The sequence below is a fragment of the Micrasema longulum genome, unplaced genomic scaffold (assembly GCF_059751315.1).
Source record: "Micrasema longulum isolate JH-2025_06_02 unplaced genomic scaffold, ASM5975131v1 h1tg000261l, whole genome shotgun sequence".
Classification (NCBI taxonomy): Eukaryota; Metazoa; Arthropoda; class Insecta; order Trichoptera; family Brachycentridae; genus Micrasema; species Micrasema longulum.
In genome coordinates, this window is record NW_028277465.1 from 2079349 (window position 1) to 2102253 (window position 22905).

At 30.4% G+C, this 22905-nt stretch overlaps 1 protein-coding gene across 2 annotated transcripts; it reads left to right on the forward strand.

Moving 5' to 3' along the window:
- Positions 1 to 324: 324 nt before the first annotated feature.
- On the forward strand, positions 325 to 19534 carry LOC148283111 (transmembrane channel-like protein 5). 2 transcript variants are annotated; one of them, XM_088224078.1, is made up of 15 exons: positions 325 to 463; positions 634 to 910; positions 2318 to 2471; positions 2568 to 2715; positions 3140 to 3391; positions 6614 to 6762; positions 8054 to 8204; positions 9127 to 9395; positions 10426 to 10543; positions 10631 to 10740; positions 11250 to 11540; positions 12491 to 12649; positions 14379 to 14512; positions 16222 to 16687; positions 19402 to 19534. In XM_088224078.1, exons 2-14 carry the CDS (start codon positions 667 to 669, stop codon positions 16680 to 16682), a joined length of 2640 nt encoding a protein of 879 aa, XP_088080204.1. In that variant the 5' UTR covers positions 325 to 463; positions 634 to 666; the 3' UTR covers positions 16683 to 16687; positions 19402 to 19534. The 2 variants fall into 2 exon arrangements, with proteins under 2 accessions (XP_088080204.1, XP_088080202.1); XM_088224076.1 differs by lacking the exon at positions 19402 to 19534 and having other exon boundaries at positions 16222 to 16744.
- Positions 19535 to 22905: the final 3371 nt, after the last annotated feature.

Sequence of the window (22905 nt, forward strand, 5' to 3'; positions counted from 1 at the left end):
TGGTTTTAAACTCTGAATAAATTACCAAACACAAGAATGACACTTCAGATGTTATTCGAAAATGAAAATAAAATACAAATTCATAACTAACTTGCCAATTTTGTAAATGTATTTTTTCCTTTAGTTATGAATTTTACAAAAAAAAAACATGCAATATTTACAAATGTTAAAAGGGGGAAAACAGTATTAGAGAAAACAAAACAAGCTTTGAAAAAGTAATATAAAATTATTACAATTTTGAAATAACAACGTACCCCCATTTTATAATACAGAACAGCTGACCATATTTTTAGATCATGTTCTTATTGTGGCAATTCGCGAAATGTCACAAATCGAGCTACAAATCAAAAGTTCAGAAAAGTTTTGACGTTTGGCTCGGTTCTTTTGTAATATTTTGTTGTTCGGTATTTTCGCTTGTGTTGAATAATATTATACAATATGCTTACGCTGTCCTTTTAAATAGGTACTAGATTTTCATTTGAATTAAATAAATAAAAAAATCTGAAGAGTTGTCAACTAATTAATAATGAATCATTCGCATCTAGGAAATTACCGAGATAACAACTGATAAGATACCTGTTGTTTTGATGAGTTTCTACAATAGTTAATTAGTCAATCAATTGTTTGTGGTAGGAAAACAAGTCTCCAGCCTTAACTGGCGTCACCATGCGGCGGTTTAACAACAATCGAGTGGAGGCGGCAGAGGAAGTTGAGCCCCGGAATTCCTATGAAATGTCGGAGAGAGATTCCGGGACCTATTCGAGAAGCCGCAGTGTGAATGCAGAAGTCCACGAGTTGGGAGATCAATGGCGCCACGCGGCTCATACGGTCCGAAGGGCCAGATCTCTTCACAGAAATGCACATCAAAATGCCATAAATTTTCTTCCATCCAGGCATGTTACGAACGTGGGTGAGTGATCAAAATATTGTAAGCATTTTTGCCAATTTTCGTTGACCAGAAATTTTAGATACAAATACCCATTATTAACAGAATAAGCAAACATTAATCCATCGAGTTTACAAATGTAAATGGCGTATGCGATAAAACTATGTACAATTGATCCACAAATGTCAAGATTCATTCATTTTGTCAGATAAGCATTATTGACAAAATCAAGAAAGGAGTTTTATTTGTTTATTTAACAAATTTACGGACAGTGTCCAATTTAAACAAATCATTTAACAAAAAACGAAGACAGGTATTAATACACTAGACAGGCATTATGGAATCCAGGTAAATTTTACAAATATACAGTAAATTTATTGGGAATATTTTTTCAGTTTATTTGTAAAAAAATTCAATTTACAATCAAAATAAATCAAGATCTTGATTTTCATTTACAAATCTAATCATTCTAGGTAGAGGCGCATGGAAACCATGATTAGTCTTATTATGACCGAGGAACAGAATTTCATTATTTGGACATGTAGTTCGAATAGACAGCGAAAGAACGACTAAAAAGATTTAGGTTGCGAATGTTGATGGATGTAGAAATCGAGAAAGACCGAGAATGACATGGCATGATCATATCTAACAAATAATTGAAGATGGACATGTCAAAAGTCAGAAAAATTGACGCACGTGCATGAGAAGATGTATGAATGTAGAGGAAGCGATGTAGGCAAAGAAAACCAATGCATTATATCCTCTCTGCCTGAAACGGCGTAATGGTTTGTTTGTTTTTGTTTGAGTTTACAAATTCTACATTAGAAAATATTCTATCACCATTATTGTAACAGTCACAGACTGTAAAGTGAGCCATTATAAACCACCTGTATTCATACCTAAATATACATATCTTAGTATTTAGGTACACGAAAATTCGATATTCTGCAATGTGCAGATTAATCTATGCAAATGAAATCTTAAGATGTGTGAACAAGTTTTAAAGATTGATCCACACGTTTCCCAAGCATCGACTAGCGCAAGCGTGTAAAGGAGGGGTTTGACTTGCCGAGCGGCTTGTGGCAAGCGTGTAGATCTACCATAAGATATGCTATTCTGGACAGAGAATATTTTTTTCTTATCTTATTTTATACCCATTTATAGTTTTCTGTAATATTTTCTGTTATGCATATTTTTTGCATAGCTTATATCAGGTTGACAACACAACATTGATTTTTAACAAAGAAATCATGATAAATGAAATAAGGGAAGACTGAGAAAGGCATAGCACGATCAAGCCCAACAAATTGTTGATAATGGACTTGGTCGAAAGTCAGAAATGTTCCCATACATGCATGATCAATAATTAGTTGGAGAAGAGTTTTAAGAAAATTTACTAAGGTATCATTGATTTGATTTAATGTATCGCAGGAGCTGTGGGCACAAATATACCAGGAATGGATGCTCCATTGTTACATAATGGTGATCCAGAAACACAAGAAAATCAAGTCCAGCATATAGTTCAACAGATGGAAAAGGTGGAAACACTCATGGAGGATAGTCCTGATGCGGAAGAAATGCGATTGTAATACTTTTATAATTTGTTTTATTATTTTTATATGTACGTACTTATTCTAATATATCTTCAATTATTTAAACTAAAATATTTGATAATTTTCAGGGAGACTCTTCGAGATTTACCACAGTGCCTTACTGTCAAGAGGAATATCCGAGCGAAAATAACAGCCTCTGTTAGCCGTAAATCAAAACATAGACCTATTGGATTTTTCCGAAGAACTAAGTATAGATTCAACTTTTGGAGAAAAAAGGTTTGTTTTGTTTTAAATATTACACTATAACTTTGAATGATGCATGTTGCCATAATGTATCTACAAAATATATTCCATTAACAAATAATATTAATCTGTTTTAATGAGCTGTGTAGCATATTACGTTTTGATTTTGCATGTAAATATGGAAGAAAACTCTTGCTATTACAAGATTATTAAAAGAATTTATTTTTTTAATATATCACATTTGTGTGAAGTAAATTACCTACTCCTTTTTCCAATAAGTGCCAAGGAAAACTTCAATTATTATTTTTTTGCAGATCACTTATGGATGTGCGTAAAGCTTAAATAAACATGAACTAACAGCCCATATAGGAACCGATTGCAGTTTTAGACATATGTTATGTTTGAATTTATGTTGTGATCCAAGAACAGTATAATAATGTTTATTTTCTTTTTGCAGATGAAGCAAAACTTCAGGAATTTAATATTCTCATTTGAACTGTGGTACGAAAGTATTAAAGTGATTGAAGGTCGATTTGGTTCAGGTGTGGCCACCTACTTTAGATTCCTACGCTGGCTCTTTATTATGAACATGTGTGTCAGCATTTTTCTGATATCGTTTATTGTCATACCACAAGCACTTTACACAGTTTACGATGATACACCAATACAATCCGCGCAATTCGGCATTCTTGATATATTTTCAGGCCAGGTATGTATTTTATTATCTATTTACACCCAGTCACATTAACCCTTCCAGTACATACGTGACCATATAGTAACAGTGGATACTGGTGCAAAACACTATCCTCACTCCTATTTTTAAGTAAATATGGTTGTGTTTACTATATGTAGACCCGAAAGATATACTCTTTAATATATGGCGCAGCATTGCCAACTTTACCGATTTTTGACACAACAGCAGCCCATCCCCTACCCTGCCGTTCACAGTGGGTTTTGACCGTTTCTAATATGTGATTTGATTTCTTATCTTGGCCACTCCTCCCCCCTATGAAAATAAAAAAAAAAACAAGTTTTGGCTTAACCGTTAAATTATTTTTTGTAAAACTGGTAACTAGTCTATCGAATATCGATTTATTATTATGTACCTACCGATTTTAGCTTGATGGAGGTTGTCAACGCTGATATTGTGTGCCACAATGGAATAAACAGTGTGTATAATTAATAGCGAATTTTTACCAAAAATAATATTTCATAAAAGACACAATTTCTCATCCTTGGAGGGTTAATGTTAAAATAAAGTAAATAACACCATATGTTGAGTTAAATGTCATTTTGATGCAAAAACACATAATCAAATTCTGGCTGTGTAATTTTATTTGAGCAAAACCTTTTGGTATTGTCTCCTAAAGTGTTCTCAACTTCTGATTGCATTTATCAAAATGACATTCTGGGAACTCAATATGAGAATTCGTACTAGTTGCATGATATCAGTGATACTACAATACCGCGTAACCTCATTTTTTTACAAAAATATATTTTTACTGCATAAAACCATTCTAGGGTCTATAAACTGTTACTTTAAAATGATCAATATTTGGCCTCTAAATAATGTTAATTGTTATTATACTCTGGGGGATTTTTGGTTGGTTAAAATCTTAAGTAATATACTAACAGAATAGTTTATAGGTCCCCCTGTAAAAAAATAAAATTGTTATGCGGTTTTGCATTATGACTGATGATGATGTATTTTACTATACCTATAATAAATCATTTTATTAAAACTTCCTTGTTTATCTCCCCTTTATTGTATTATTTTGTGACATGAATCTGATCATCATGAACCTTTTCTTATTTTAAAAAAAAACTTCCTCTGACTGTATTTATAATCGTGTATAATACATTTCCTTTTTTACTATCCACTTAGTTAATTAGATCGACAGCTGATAACATTATCAGCATTTAATATGTTTTATCATGGAATGTATTGTTTCTAATTTGTGCACTTAATCCCTGATTATGTTTAATCTTATATCCTGTAATAACTCTTGCATGCGTCTCTATCTGAATACAGAAATAGATTGCAGCATGTATATAATACTCGGTTTACTAGTGTAGATGAACTAGCTCTCCCTAAATTCAATAATAAATACGGGAAAAGAACACTAGAGTACAATATGCCAAAAATGTGTAATATGCTCCCATCAAATATTAAAAATCAAAAAAACTTATCTGGCTCAAGAGAAAGACGTCTGCTAAGAATCTGGCTTTTAGAACGTGGTTTTTTATATTAAGATTTTTTTGTGTTTTTCTTTTTTATTTGGACAATTTTTTATTTTTGATGTACATACATATTTTTCTTTTTTTTCATAGTAATAAGAGTTTTTTTTATATGTTTATAGAATTTAAGAGATAAGATTATGTATATATATTAGAACTTAACTATAAGCACCTGCTAACGAACTGCATTTTATGCAGTTTAGTAGAACTTGATAATTTATATGGTAATTTTTGTATGCTTTTGATAAATATATATTTTTTTTTTAAATTTAAAATTAAAAAATGTCTATTTATGTAAGTATGTCCTTTTTCACAAACATACGTAGTTTTAATGGAAAACAATTTTTCATTTAAACAAGTCTTGACTTGTGATGTTTTAAAAATCATGTAGAACAAACAGATTTAATTAGTATGAGTAGAACAAAACCTATTTATTTACCCACCTAATAATTCATATCAATTTTACCACTCACAAAAAATAACGTCCTCAAATATTTTGTTAACCTTAAATAATTTGGCACTAATGAACAAGATTTTCATACTTTATGTTAGTTGGGTGAACTATTTTTTTTTGTATGAAAAATTAAATATAAAAGAAAAATACCTAGATTTACACCTAAAATTTTAATCAAATGTTATAGGTTCCTATTTAAATTTGTTGCAACAGAGAGGGAAAACACTTTTGAGAAGAAAATATAACACTCTAGGCATTTACAGGGCTTATGACCTGTCATTGGCTGGTTTAAGTGGCCACTTTACTCACTGTGTAACATTCATTATTCTGCCTATGTTTGAACCCTAGGGAGAAATTCCAGCCAGTCTGCAAACATTTGGACATACTCAAAACATTTTTATAGGTTCCACTTATGTTTTCTCTTTTTGTGACATGTCTTTCATTTCCAAGGATTAATAACAGAGGTTTGTCTATCCATACGTTTTATTTAGGAATAATATCAGTTTACTACGTTTTATTTAGGAATAATTACAGTTTACTATATCAACTTAAACAAATCAGTCAAAACAATTTGTTTTTATCTGGATGATTAAATACTACTTTTTTATCATTAAGTATTGTTAAAAACTGTATTTCTAAGATTACTTGTGTTATTTTTATACATAGTTTAACATCTTATGAATAGTTTCATTTAACAAACTAAAAATGTATGTTCCTAAAACATTATTATTTCATCTACAATCTCTGTATTCTGTTGTTTCCATTTTCTGATTTTATTCACTAAAAACCTTGGTGTATTATTCTCGAGTCCGTAGAAAATAGAGCTATGAAAAATTAACAAAAAATTTGATAAAAAAAAGTTTTCTTACTCGCGGTAAAAATTAGAGCATTTAATTGTACAGCAAAGTTTCTCGAAAATGTATGAAAAAATTTAATTTCTTTAAAATGTCACAGGTTCTAGTAAACAATAAACAATCAATTATTGTATTTTTTGAGTTGTGATAAATTTCCGGTTTCTGGATAGCCATTTTATTTCAAGGTTTAGTGTATTTTGACAGCTATGTGGTAACTCACCGACGGCAACTCGTGACATCAGAGGCGGAGTAATTTTAAAATTACAAATCTTTAAAAAATCATGGCGATGATAACACGATACATATTTTTTTTTTTTCGCTTAGTTGACAGTATTTTAACAAATGAAAAAACCGCTGAACTCATTATGTTTGTTTTGGTTTACAGGGATTTTTCACAAATTCGACATTATATTATGGATTTTATTCACCGGTGGTCTTCAGTGTGTCCCCAGGACACTACTACAATATTCCTTATGCGTATTTCTTTACGATGCTTATCATGTACTTCACGATGTTTATTGTCTTGTCAATAAGGTAACCATAATACTATGCAATTATCATCCCCGCACAGAAAATACTATTTTACTGATACTAATCATTACTACTAAAAAAAAACATTTTTATTACAACAATACAATATAACGAATTTATTTTGGTCTATATCTGGGTGGATGAAGTGAAGAATACAGTTCTTTGTGTGAAATAGAACTAGAACCCTCGAAGCGTGTTTGCGACTCGATGGCTTATCTCAAGTAAAAATCCTGAATAGGAAATCTAGTGGAGACAAGTCCGCCTCGTATTAGAGTAGTCGCCGCATTTGTCACCATGCCTGAGATCCTGGGTTCGTTTCCTAGGACGGTTGATATAAAATGTAGTTTATATGGGGGTTTTCACTGAAATATTTCTTGTCCCTGGACTGGCACCTGAAGCGTATGACTGATCACCTTACCTTCCTGTTATAGACGATCAAGATACGTTGCATTTTATTTAGCATTGCAGTGCTCTATGCACACATAAATGAGATGTGTGAATTTGCAGAAGTAAAAGTACGATTTTGATGATGGCAAGCGCAACAGTAAACAGTCAATATAACTTCAAGTTTGTAGATTTTTTTCAGTCTTTTGGATACTGGTGATGTTCTTCTGAGTTATTATGCCATAACGTTGATGATACTGCACTAGCGTAACTATTAATTAAATTTTTCGGAAGAGGAACCTAATATATTTCTTACCAATTTAATTAACCAAAAATACTGCTGAAAAAACTATCATTATTTAGAGTAAAAATAGAAATAATTTAAAATTAATGGCTTTTAGTAGCCTATAATGTATGTATGACAGTAAAACATTTTCTGTGAAAAAACAGGTTACACTGTATTGCAGTATCACCATCAATATGTTGTTTGTCCTTCGTAATAGGCTGATGTCACATCAGATCATGATGATGAACGCTGCAATGCTTTCTGAAACTTCAACAAGAAGGACAATCATCACTTGGAATAAAAACCCTGAAAAAGATCATCGATGTAACTCGCTTCTTTTTCATTTTGTAAACTGTACAGGACAAACAAATAATGCCTTCTTTCACATAGCCGAAAATATAAAAGAATAAATGAACCCCATATTTTAATATGTCGATTTTGATAAAAGCTCTAGAGATATGTCCTTTTGTTATACGAAAAAGCATCAGATTTTAGCATGCTCTATATGAAAATATGTTTTGGAAAAAATTACAGATATACCCTTTATTTTGCCATCACATTTCCAAAATTTTAAGTTGTCATAAATGTAATGGATTACATTTTTAATCTGTCATTTCATTTTAGGATGGCTCGTTCATACAGAGTCAGCTTTATTGAAACTGCTGGTGGACTTAAAAATGTGTACGCAAACAAAATATTTTGTGGCTGGGATTTTGGAATATCATCTCCACAAGCTGCAACCTTAAAATCCAGAATTTTATTCAATGAACTGAAGGTATTTATTTATTATTTATAAAAAAAAAAAAATATTCATCAAGTTACAAATATACATAAACTAAACATAACTTAACAAACTTGATATTACGCAAAATAAAGGATAAAAAAAAAACATTCTTTACTAATTATCACCATATTAGCATTGAGCAGCAATTATCATCTCGAAAACGGATTTGAAAACCATTTTTTGTAGAATAATCTTCATATAAATGTATTGTTGTTTAGTGAAGAAATTATTCTCAAGAAACCAATAATATAATCTTTTTTCTACCTTAGAAGCCTGGGTAGGGTTTTTATTAATTTTGTTATGGCTTATCTATGTTTTTTGCTATTATTTATATAAACAAATATAAAAAATAAGACATTTTAAATATTTGATATTTATTCACTTAAAAATTTTCATAAATTGAATTGAAAAGAATAAAATGGAACTAATAAATACTAGATGAATATTTTTTTATTCTAGCAATGACCACATAATATCAAAAACACAAACATAAGATTTCATCATGAAAAAATTTCAACTTATTGTCAAAAGTCAAACGGTACCTAGATGTTACGGTAGTTTTACTGATTACCACGATTAATACCTCCCTACAACTTCTTACTGTACATTCTAACTAACAACATCTTGAAGCTAACTTCACACAATACAAGTTCAATTAGTAAAACACCCACTAGCCCAAAACAGTAAGTTTGTGCTCAATTATTCTGCGCTACAAATTAGTGTCTGTGGTGATGTGCGTGTGCACATTTTATATTGTATGATTTCCCATCCCTATTTTATTCATGCTACACATAAACAATAGAACACCAGTGAATCATCAGATGAAGACAGCATTCTATTTTCAAATCTGCATCAGTTATTTTTTTCAGGGTAGCTTTTTCAAAATAAAAATGTTTTTTTTTCTCTCTTACAGGAATTACTGAGTGACAGCAGCAAAGTAAAATATAAAAAATCATCTTCCATGCGATTTTCTCGACTGTTTATAAAATTTTTGGTACATGGATTCGCCATTACTCTCCTCTGCTTGACAGGAGTGTTGCTGGTTACTCTTTTAGATGACAGCATTGTGGATGTTCCGGGTGTTGTAACTACCATAAGAGTTTCAAGTTACAGAATCATCATGGCGGTTATTATAACACTAATCATGCTGATTGTGCCAATGATATTCAGTTTTATATCTAGGTAATTCAATTATCTTTATACATAAATAATAATGATATGTAAAATATAAGTGTATTTAGATTCAAAACCTTCGATAGAGAAACAAAAATAGTATAGACAACTGCAAAGGTTTCGGAGCATAAATGGCAGGGCAGTATCTTGTACATTCTTTACTCAATATGTTTAGTTTTGTAATACAACGGCAGTCTCCTTTACGTTATAGAACAAAAATCAAATAACAAACCAAAAGTATCTATTATTTTTTTTATTTTTTTTACATATATTTAGACCCTTGTATTTAGTAGCCTTACGTGTCATGTACAAGGCTTAGGTACTCGGAAAAAATCGTTTTTGTTTGTCTTGGAAATGGGAGGTTCGATCACTGATTTTGGTTTATTACCTTTATGAGTCCAATCACCATTGTTGCAAAGTTCAAGAACAATGGCGCGTGATAACTACTTTTAACTACAGTGTGGATATCTGTTAAGGATATTCCATCTTTCCTGCCTTCTGCTTCAAGATTATGGCATTGCAAACTGAAAAATGGGCACTAAAATAACAGATGTTCGATACTGTGTGAAGAAATATCATCGCATGGACAATAGTCATCATTCCTTAATTTAAACCTATATTGATAACTTCTCATCGCTCCGTGTCCAGTAAAAATTTGGGTCGTTTCGAAAGTACTTTGGTGATGATGACGGAAATTTGCTGCATCAGCCAGCGTTGGGAAAAACATTTTAGTGATTTTACCTGTAGAAGAAGCATCTATTAATTTAAAATAAGTCAATAATTTACCGATTAATTGCAACAAAATTTAACTTCTAGCTAAAATAGTAAATTATCTTTGCAGCCGGGGAAAAGTACTAAAAAAACATTTATTGCATATTACTCAAAACTAAAAAAAGTGGAGAATGCTGTCTTTGTATACCTTGGCAGGCCAACTACCTGCCTTAATAACTCAAATTGTTTAGCTACTATATTGTTTTAACAATTCGATTATATTTTGTTTATGTGCAGATATATTTACCTTATTTTATTTTTGTTTCAGATATGAACACTACAGCAACCCTCGTACTGCAATATTTATAACCCTCTTGAGAACATTTGCGTTAGAAGTTGTAGTTGTCGCCATTTTAGTTATATTTTGGCTGAGATCACAAAACCAAGTAAGTTATATTCTTAAGTATTGTATTGACTGAGCTTTATTTTTTCCTGCCTTTATTTGTTATAATTTGAATTTTATTTTATTTCAGTGTTGGGAAACATCTTTAGGCCAAGAAGTATATAGATTAATTATTTTTGACTTCATATTCTCTATAATCATAATGCCAATCATTGAGTTAATGCGGTCTATCATAAACAAGTAAGTTAAAAATGTATTTTGATTGTTTAAAACAGAAATATGAATTGCATAATGTGTTGTTTTGTGTTTATTTCTAAAAATCCAAGAAAATGTCCATATTAATGTAATTAAATTTTAGGCGAATTTTTTTAATGTGATGTGGTATTAATATTACTAAAAATATTATATATGCATCGATAAAAGTTTGTTCTCCCCTCAAATAAATCAAATTTAATTGGATTCTTGAAAAATCATTATGGTATTCAAATGGTAGAAAAGACTATCTTTCTACTTTCTGGGAGGATTTTTTCATTAATGCAATATTGTAATATAAACAACTGTTTATACAATTGTGTTTTGACTACATCTAAATTATTATAATAGGTTTCTTTTTTTAAATATCTCGTAATATTACCAACTTACTCAAAAAAATCTCTAGATTTATTTATTCGATATGGAGTACTACAAAATACCCACCAGCCCAATTAACAATCACATTATTTTCTTACTTACCATATGTGTGATTGCAGGTATCTATGGACAAAGTTAACAATTCCAGAATTCGATATAGCTAGAAACACCCTTGGTTTAATATACAATCAAACTCTTCTATGGATGGGACTGTTCTACTCTCCTATAATTAGTGTTATAGTCTCCCTAAAGATGTTCATCACATTCTACATGAAGAGACTCGGTATACAATACACTTGTCAGCCTTCATCCAAGTCCTGGCGAGCTGCACAAACTGAAACCTTTTTCCTGGTTCTTATTTTCATGTCTCTTCTAGTGATACTGCTTACATTGGGATACATTTTCACGGGGTAAATAATATATTTTTTTAAATACAGAACTAATGTAATCAAGCAAAATAATATTAAAAGGGCACCGGTAAGAACTCCATCTATAAATAATTTTAAAGCCTTTGGTGTGCCTGAGATATGCCTAATATATACTAAAATTATTCTGCTAGACAGATTTGGAGATGGACGTCGTCATGCTCAGGGACATGAGTATAACAAGGGAAAGAAATAATATCAATGTTATAATTAATTATTAATTTATCATTCTAATAGTCTTCCCTATAAAACAACATTTGGTCAAAGGTGCAAGGATTATTCTCTGCCAAACTGTTTAAAATGCTTCATAACATGTGAACAATCTAAATTATTTTTTTTAGCACTGTGCAGTCCTCCTTAGAACAAGTTTCCCTAGTGAGAAGGACTCTTAATTTTTTCTTGTAGTATAATTGATTAAAAAAGGCATAGTTCAGCGAGCATCTGCTTTAATATACACAAAAGTATCAATGAAACTTCTCAATTTAGTTTTACTTTTCTTTATTGACTTTCGAGTAGTTTTGCAGCCTCAGTCATATCCAGGAATATAAATTGTTTACTTTTAAAATTCAAAGTAGTTTGGTTGATACTTTCTAATAAAACTATGTATCAAGGTCGACGTGAATTTTTTTTTATTTAGCGATTTTTCAATGCAACATTCATAGTCCCTGGTTTGGCACATGACGTGTAAGACTGATCATCTTGCATTTGTGTATATTACAAATGAAGGGAAAACAATCGGAGAACCAATGCAATGCCCTTTGCTCCGTCAAACGGAGAGGGAACCATGATGGTTTATCAAGAAATATATCTTTTAAAAATATAAGTAATGCATGACATGAATGTAACAAATAGCCAATTGCATTCATTTTCTTAACAATTAACAATATATACTTAACAAAAGTTGTAATGTACAATTTTTATTAATATTATTCTAGAGTTGAAACTGGTGGGTGCGGACCATTTAAAAATTACCATCATGTTTACTTAATGTTTGTTGATGGCATACTCAACTTGAAAGAAGGGAGTCCATTCTTTTCTACTGTAATGTACATAACAAAACCTGGAGTGGTGGCATTCATGCTTATTGCCATGTGGTAACTACATCAACTTATACTCTATCCAACCATTTATTTGACTTTTGACAGCTCGATTATGTATCGATTAGGGATGTCCTAATGCGTTACCGAATCGATTTCTCATAAAAATTGACTTTATTTATGAAAAAGTTTTAATTTCAACATTTTGTAGTTTATAAACATACCCAGACGTTTAAAGCAGAGTTTATATTACGAAAGCGCTGTAGTAAAACTTTTTTTTTTTAAAGTCTTCATTCAATAAAAAATATTGCAAAAAATACATCATTTCTTTACAAAAGAAACTTTAAATACAGTCTCAATAAACTCCTTAATTGGAGTTTGTCATTGTCAATTCCCCCATACCACTGTCAATACAATGCTATTGAGCTTATCCGGGCACAAGTCAAAGGACACGCAGCTAGAAACAACACAACTCCTCCTTTTACCCCTAAGAAAATGATAGATCTTCTTAAAAATGCGTGTGCTAATGTGACGCCTGAAAACTGGGTGAATGTCGTCGAAAGCACAAAGAAGAAGATATTTCCTGATTGGGATCGTGATATTGCACTTGACATTGTTAATACAGGAGAATTTACAATTAATGTTACTGAGGATTCAAGTGATGATTCCAGTTCATATGGGGAAGAATCCGACGATTTTTTACAATAAAATAAATTTAAAGTCATCTTTTGTAAGCCTACAAGAAAGTATCAATATTTTTCACTGCCGTTTTCTTTGGAAATTCACACAGAAATTTAATGTGATAGTGTAGTGGATCGACTATCAGCATTACAGACCAATATTATTGGTCAGAGTCAATCGGGCATCTGAAACGGTGTGAGTTTTTTTTTGTATCTTGTTGTACTTTGACAAATAATACTAGATAGCGTTGGCTCCTCTTTCCAGAGTTGCGTAGAGCTTTGACCGCCAAGGCGTGCATCACAATTGCGTATTCAGAAATCGATAAGTAGTTTTTAAAAAACATTTGATATTTTCACAATATTGAATCAGTTAGACATTTATATTTCATGTAAATTAGTCGTATTCATTATTAAGTGAATAAAAATACTGTGGCTTTCGATAGATTTTTTTTTTTTTAATTTCTGGTTTTAATTTAGTTCACATTTTATATTTTTTCATAAAAAAAATCAACTTGTATAATCCTCATTGCATAAGTAGGCTCAATAAACATCGATATCGATAAATATCGGAGCAAAAGAACATGTCGCTTCACTATCGTAATGAAAAAAACATGAAGTATTGCATTTTTCGGTCTATGGTTGCCTGTCAATAATTACGGAACTTTATAGGCGCCCATGTGTCAAAAGTTAAATAAACGCTTGGAAATACTGTAATTATTTACATATTAAAACATTAAGTTTTTACTCAAATTTTTTTTGTTAAATAACTCCTTTTTTTGTCTACTGGTGGTTTTAAAACATACCGGTCTTTAATCTTTTGTTTTTTTTAACCTTTTCGTTTACAAAAATTTATTAAGTTGGATTTCTTAGCAGTGAGCGAAGTTAAGAATGAAGGGGAATAGTGTGTGTGATTGATTATTTTTCTGTCCTCAGTGTTGTCCTGATGATGAAACGGGTACACCCTTAAACCGGTAGACATGAAAATTGTAGAGATAAATTATTATATTAGACAAATAATATTATCTGTTTGTTTTTATATATTTTCTTTATTGCCTATTGATAAAATCAGAAACTGTGTACAGAATGTAACATAGTGTTTTTTTTAGCGTTGGTGCTTATTACTTACGAGCTAAATCTTTAGCTCAAAAAAGCATGGTAAATATTTTACGTGATATGCTTGTTTTGGAATCTAAAGACAAAGAGTTTCTATTGGATGCCATTGCCAAAGTCACAAGAGGGCGTAAGTATTCAATAATTTATTCATTCCAAATCACACTTGTTTAAATATTAATGAAGTTATTAAAGCTTTTTAGGATGTGCCCGTGTCGAGCCATAATAATTAACAATGAAAAATACATAGTAAAATTAATTAAACTAAATTGTAATGACATGTGATGCAATAGAATAACAATCCAGAAAAACAAAGTATAAATAATAAACTTTCAAAGAAGACAATGTAAAAAAAATAATCGGATAAAAATATTAAAATATAAATTATACAAATTTAGATTCATACATAATCAAATATACAAAATAATAGTATTCTTAAGATCAATAGAAAAAATAAAAAAATACAATCGAAATGATAATTGAGATATGGTTTCTAGAAACTCACTCTATACTAAAGTAAGAAATAAGAGTAATAAATTATATACCAAATAACAGTGAGTACTAAATTAAATAATTCAAAAATACATAATAAAAAAACATAAAAATACATTACTTCATATTATCTTCAATTGATACATTTGAACGTAAATTTCTGATGCACAAGAATATTTTTAAAAAAAACATTTTTTATTTAGAATCCAAGCACTTAAAAGGAAAATATACGTATGTATATATATTTTTTATAATGTTACAATATTTCTTCTGGTAGGTTCTATACAAACATTACCTAGTTCACGGTTATGAAGGCTATAGCCATCAGCTTAAAATACATCGGTAGTGAAAAGACGGCTATAGCAGATGTAAAACTGAAGTTATTATATGGTACGAGGAGATGTTTTGTCTCTATAAAAAAATAGTTAGCTACAAAGGTTTCCCAATATGTGAATCAAATAAGATTTACTTCAAACTATCAGCTATAGTCCAATCGGAAATGTTTTTTATTTTATTTTTAAGTTGTGATATGTAGCCATATGAGTAGATCCTATGAGAAAAGTGTCCACGAAGGTGTTAACTTAAATAAGCTTATTTTTAACAATGTTTGATTATGTCCAAATGCTTGCAGACTGGCTGGATTTCATCCCTAGGGAGTTGTTCATATTTAAATTTATTTCAACAGAGAGGAAAACACTTTTGAGAAGGGACTATGGAAGTCTAGGCATTTACAGGGCTTATGACCTGTCATTGGCTGGTTTAAGTGGCCACTTTACACACTGTGTAACATTCACCATTCTGCCCAGTAAATGCCTAGACTTCCATATTCCCTTCTCAAAAATGTTTTCCCTCTGTTGAAATAAATTTAAATATGAACAACTCCCTAGGGATGAAATCCAGCCAGTCTGCAAGCATTTGGACATAATCAAACATTGTTGAATTACTACCTGGTAAAAGCAGAAGTATAAAAATTGGAAAATTGTTTTCAGGCGTTGCCTAGTAGGTGATTTGGTTCAGCCGGATGAATCTCACCTACGTGATAAAGGTTTCAGCTCTTTTACTTCACAAAAGTCAACAGATGGAAAAGTTGAGGAAATGTGGATGTTCAAACATGGGCAGAATGGTGAATGTTACACAGTGTGTAAAGTGGCCACTTAAACCAGCCAATGACAGGTCATAAGCCCTGTAAATGCCTAGACTTCCATATTCCCTTCTCAAAAATGTTTTCCCCCTCTGTTGAAATAAATTTAAAGCTTATTTTTAATAATTTATCTTTATTTAATTTAATTTTGACATTTGATCAGATATTTTTTGTGTGTATATGCTAACTATAGACATCTCTTGTAGAATGGATATACAGTCAAAGAGGAGATGACAGTATCAATAATTCTTATCTCGAGCAGAGTAGCACCTGGAAATATTTGAAGGATTCTGATAAAATAAGAAAACCTTCTAATGCTGGTTTCCAGTTTGAAGTTGCTAGCACCGGAAAGAAAAATCCTTTCGATTCACCGAGATCTTCTGTAAGACCGAGATCGCCATCCAGTCAACCGTCTTCATCGGGACTTAAGAGAAATGCCGAAAACAGTTCTAAAAAATTACCATTTGACTCTCCTAGATCGATGCCTCCAAAATCTCCCGCTGTTACTAATACATCTGGCTATAACCCCTTTGAAAATGTCCCTCTAGAATCCTCTAGGTTTCCATTTGGTGTATCATCTCCTCTAGATACATCCAGCTCATCTGGGCTCAGAAGGAATTACGAAAATTCCTACATAAAGAAGAATACTCCGAGTCATCAGTATTAAAAGATGTAAGATTTATTAAAAACACATTCGAACCAGAAACATGCGGTGACTTTTAATACAAAGAACTAGAAATAGGTAGGTAAATATTTAAACTCTCAAATCCACTCATTCAAACTGCACACAAATTGTAACTTTTATTTACTAAAGGTACTAAACTAATTTTACTAGATATTGAACCAATTATAGATGCCTGTAATATAATAATGATTAATTAACAATGATGTGCAGGCGCATCATACAAAACGCTATTTATTAACTTTTTTTTATTTCAATCATTGCAAACTACTGTGGGATGCGGTAAGCCAGCAGCCTACTAACTGAGATAAGAATTCGCGGATTTATAAACCTCAAGTACTATAGTATGTGTAAATTTGAAGGTGAGAAAAGGCTGCTGTGATCATAAGACGTTTGTATAGCTCGCGGGAATTTTGTCGCATATACTGAATATTATACTATGTAGGTATATACAATAAAAATTAATCGTTTTTGTTAGTGAATCTTAATATCATTTAGCTTATTTTAGAACACGAATAAATATTGTGTTTTCCACATCTTATTATTGTTGAAATGTTTTACTAAAATTACTATAAATGCACAGCATGCTCCTGGTTTATAGTATGATTTTGTTTTTATTTTATTATCATTATTTATTTTAGATTTAGATTTAATGAAATATTTCAATTGAGGCAAGAATCATTCAATAAAAGAGATATGATGTAAGAAAAAAAATATACCAAAACACTTTAAAATATTGGTTTAAAATAATAAAAATGGTTTATTTTTGTATATCAAAAGAAATTTTTGTGCAATATTTTTTTTACTATCTGTATTAAAAGTGATAAGATTATTATTTACTAAATGTTTGTTACTTTATATATATATATTTTTATAAAGCATAATATTTTTATTGTTCATAGATCTCACTCCTCACAATGAAATGTATTTATAATAATTATCCTATATTTTTATAAATGCCTTTTGGCTTTCCAATAAAATAAAGTAAATAATGAGGCTTGTTAAACTAGTGTTATTGTAATGCTTTTCATATTATTGAAATACCATAGTCTGATTTTCCAAATAACATCTATTTAAATGAGTTGCTTCTAAGTCAGCTTGCTCAAAAACTAATTACATTTTTAAATATCGACCCCTCTTATGTAACCTATAGAACTTTCACCTTTACAATGGAACAAGACTGTGTAATATTTTATGTAAGTTTTTTAATCTTTTTTTAGAAAAGGGTGTATCATAAGATAATGAACTACAGGAGGTACAAATACATTTTTTTGAGAAACAAAAATTAATGTATTCTAGTAAAAAATGCGGGCATAACTCTGGAGAAAGATTTCTTTTAATAGGTCCATACTCTTGGGACCTATTAAAAATTATTTTTTTTGGTAAAAAGTATTAAGTAAATAGTTTCACCCGGGCAATTTGATTTGAACAAACTCTCCAGAAGTCTGATTCGAAGTTTGCGATAATTAAACACGAGCTCGTGTTAACAGAATACGCATTTGGATTTACATTAAAGCGCGGCCGTGTTAATTTCAGCATTAACTTGTGATAGCGCGGACTCAGAATCAGACCACTGAAGTAGGAGAATCAAAGATCATAATGTTCAAATGTCTCAACTACTAACCAAATCCCAGTTACATTTTCAGACTAGCCTGATGCAGGTTGATACCTGGAAGAATTGTCCAGATCTCAAATCTTGTATAAGCCATGGTTCAGTTAATTACGAAAAATTATATTTTGAAGGTGGTTCAGATGTGATAACAAGTAGACTTCGACAAAACAGTACTAAAAAAAGTTTTAAATCTTGTAGAATGTTCCAAAATATTGGCTATTGAATTTTTCTTTCTCAGCCATTGTAGACTCAAGAAAAGCAAATAGGGTTTAACAAATTACAATCAACTAAACAATACTTTATGGAATCATAAATTTTATAAAGAAGACATACAGAATCAAACCGAATAAAAAGCTAGTATTTTGAGCATAAACTGTTCCTTCCATTACCACCAACAATCTCATGTTTAAATGATACATTAAATTTGGAGAAACATCTAAGTTATAATTTGTTAAATAAAATATATAGTTCACAAGACATGGGGGGGGGGAATATTTAATATTAATCTAATTAGTGCAGCGCGGATCAAAGCTCTAGATAAAATATTATTTTGTTAAATATGTTTGGTTTGGTTTTAAGAATCTTGCCACTGAATTTTCATTTATAAATATGTACCACTCTCCAATGTGCCAAAATATAATTAGGAACATATTTCCCAATGTTTTTTTTTTTCACATTGACACAATTAAAAAAGCTATACTAAGCTATCTCGTAGCATAAAACATTAAGAACATAATTTACTTATGCGTAGTATTTTTTCATTTTTTAATATAATCTATAAATGAATATTATATTTTAATTTAAATACATGAAATCATTATAATACATAGCTGATTTATTCTTGTCAAGGACGCTTAAATAAATATGATTTAAATCAACAGTATTTTTGTGCTCACAATAGAATAATCATATATTTTTAAGTAGCATAATTGTTTACATATTTCACTGTTATATTTAGTAAATTATGCTATTTTACTTTTTAATTAAATAAACACAAATATTTATACTTTATGATCCTTTTTTTTAAATTGTAAAATGACTGCAATTTTATTCTTAACACCAATATATATGTAGAACTTTTCCTATGTTTAGATTGTGATCACTGGATTTCCAATTCTACGCTCAATTACTTTTTCGTCTTTAAGAAAAGGGTACCCCAAGTATCATCAAACAAGTTCTCAACTGGAAAAGTGATATTACTTCTCCTTCTAGAATCTATGTTATGTTATTGAAATTTATGAGATTATTATCAATTTGTCTCAATGGTTTAAAATTGGTTTATTGAATTATCTACATTGAAGTAGTTTGTACTTGTATTTGTACATCTGCAGCCATTGACTTAACTTAAGTAGCGTTTACACGAGGACAATGCAATATTGTCCTGTCACTGTATCCGACCTATTGTCCATGTGTGAACAGCAATTTGTAGGACAAGATAATGTTCTGAGACATTGTCACAAAGATAGATGGACAGGTTATCTTCGCAGGACAATGATTACCTCCATCGCCGCGCACGGCCACATTGTCCTCATGTGAACGCGCACAGACAGGGCCGTCGGACAATAAAGACTTGCTCGGCGTGTACGTGTCGCTCCTGCGCATTTTTATTGTTATGTTCCTTGCCAACAAATCTAATACATATTGGTATAAAGGAAATAATATTATTCGAAAACTCGCCTGTGACAAACGTAGTTGTATATTCATTTTCACGGCGTTCACGTGTAAACTACTAAATTTTGTGTTATCCCAGTGTCCTGCCCTGTGCGGTCGAGACTGTCAACAAAACTGATACAAGACAATATTGTCCTGTTGTATTGTCCCTGTGTGAACTTAGTTTTACTGAAGTAAATAGCAATATTATTTCAATCCAAGATGGCCGTCAAGTAGATCATAAAAGTTTGACACTTCACATTTGCATAATATTGAATGTCTCATTGTCTGACAATAAATTTCATAATGTATTCTAGATTTAGTACACCCACGCACAGGCCATGCCTATGTGGATTTTTTTGTTTTTATAAATAAATAAAAAATGTTAACAAATAAATTGTAAATAAATAAATAATGAAAATTATATCAGACCAGAAAATTGTTTATCTCTATAATTGATGTCCATTTTTAAAAATCTCATCATTTTATATCATCCATACAATATTATGTCATAAATTTTACAAATTATATACTTGAATACAAAGAATTACATGTATTATAATTCTATGCTTTAATACTATATTTATTTATTTATGCGCATTTTTTATTTTATTATTTATGTATAGGTGTAATATTTGTTTACAAAATCTATTTATTTTAATCAATGCTACTATTTATATTACAAAATTGTGCTTGATACATTAAAAAATATAATCAAAGTCTTGTTTTATTTTACTTACTATAGTAGATATCTACATATTATTAATTACTATTCAATAATTTTATCACACTAGTAACTATTTATATAACAACCAAATAACAAGCAAGTTTTTTTCTCCTTAGCAACATCTTGTTTGGTATCAAGTGGTATCAGTTGTCATCCTGATTATGTTTCTCATACATAATGTCAATTATTATTTTTTAATTACCTTATTCTAAGGTAGAAACGTTTTTATTTGATTAGCAATATCATCATATAATGAATTACGAACATATCAAAAGGTCATTGAAAAGTACTGCGCTAAAAGCGAGAGAAGAAAGGAGAAAGTCAATTGACTTGCCATGGATTCCTGGAAAGGGTTATACAAAAGTAGATGAGACAGTTCAACCTCAACCTAGAGCAGTCAAGAGACAACATACACCTGATGAAGGAGATGAAAGAGTTTATGAATTTCCTCCATTAGTTCCAGAGAAGAAAGTCATTAAAAGTGTTGCATTTGGTGACACATCAGAAAAATTTATAACAGATGGTAATTTTAATTTAAAATATTTTCTCATAGAATTAAGAATAGTCCAGAAACCGCATATGAGCATCAAACAGAAAGCGACTAAACTATTTATAAATTAGTAGTTCTACGTTTTGACCCATTAGTTTCTTTGTAGACATCGCTCAGTACGCAACTCCTGATTTGAATTCAACTATGCCGTGCTGTGTCCTTTTAAAGCGTAGAAATATTGCTAGGATCTTAAAGAAACAGGATGGGATCACATTTCTTGTGTAATTAGCAAATGAATGTGTAAATAGCAAGTACATTACATAAAAATGGAATTATTTTTCCATCTGTCAGATTGTTGAAGAAACCAAAATGGACATTTCGTTAGTGTTGCCAGGGTAGTAATTTTTTTTACCCTACTTTGCTCATCTTATGAGAGAACTAATGAAAACTGGACCTTGGATCAAACAACTCTGTTGTGGATATTATCTTTAAAACATAAAATACTATTTAACATAATATAAAAATATATTTTTTATGTAAAATATTTTTTTTTTAAATTTTTAAGTTCAAAGTTCATTAATTCAATTACTCTTATTAAATGACCCTTTTCTTATCTACTCTTTTGTGTCAATCAATATTACCGCATGCACAATAAATTTTAGAGAAATTGACAGATTGCTTTTTTTTTACCTTACATTTGTGTTATGATTATATTTTTTCGATTCATTAGTGGGGGAATTTTTGGACAAAGTCCGATGTATTCAAATATGATTCTACGACCCTTCTGGATTATTCTTAATTCTATGTATTTTCTATTCTGCACGATTCTTATTTTTTTATGGCAAAATTGTTTCATATCATCGGGTTTCTGACACAAGTTGGTAACTACAAATTTTCGAAAAATTAGATGTCTTCGTACATGGCATCAACTAATCTTTTTTCAAAAAGTAAATAAAAATATTTCATATTTTATAAATACAAAAAGGAATATTTCATAACCAACTTGCATTTTTATTTTAATTGTTGATTTGGGATGAGTTTTTAACTTTAAAATAACTAGTAAAATGTATTTACCACCTTGTGCCAGAAGCTCGACGATATGCTGGTTGAAAATGTATGGTTAGATGCCTGCATTTATGTCAGGTGGTATAAAATATTTCAAAAGAATTATTGTGATGCAAGTTACAATGATACACGTGGTAACCGATATGTGTCAAGAAATAAAAGCGTCATAAAATAATCATCATTAAAAATTAATATTTTCACAAACAAAAAGAAAAAACTTCTTTTAAAATATTAATTTATTTCCCTTTATTCAATTCAGCTTAGTAAAGCACTCAAGCTTCCAATATTTTCTATTTCTCGTAATTTATATAAAACTACAATAATCTGCCTAAAACTACAATGGCAAAAATCTTAGTCGATTTGTCAATTTTATACAATCTAAAGACTCAGTTTATACAAATAAATTATTGAATCTCTTATGCAAAACAGTTTCTGCCTGTTTTATAAAATCTTAAATTCACTGTATTCAGAATCCCGAATGCTAAAGTTAGCATATCTGCCACCTGTGAAAAAAGTTAAAGAAAAACCTATGGGGCCAATCGGAAAAGATGGTCAACTTCAATTACCACCGAGAAGAACTAGAAGTGATATAGAAAAAGAAAAATTGTTGGAAGAAAAAAAAATTTTAGAAAAAGAAAGGAAAATCAATGAAGGTAATTTATTT

Coding starts and splice junctions, on each gene's coding strand:
- LOC148283111 (XM_088224078.1), top strand. CDS start 667: ATGCGGCGGTTTAACAACAATCGAGTGGAGGCGGCAGAGGAAGTTGAG. Junction 11,541..12,490: donor TTGGGATACATTTTCACGGG/GTAAATAATATA, acceptor ATATTATTCTAG/AGTTGAAACTGGTGGGTGCG. Junction 12,650..14,378: donor TTCATGCTTATTGCCATGTG/GTAACTACATCA, acceptor TGTTTTTTTTAG/CGTTGGTGCTTATTACTTAC.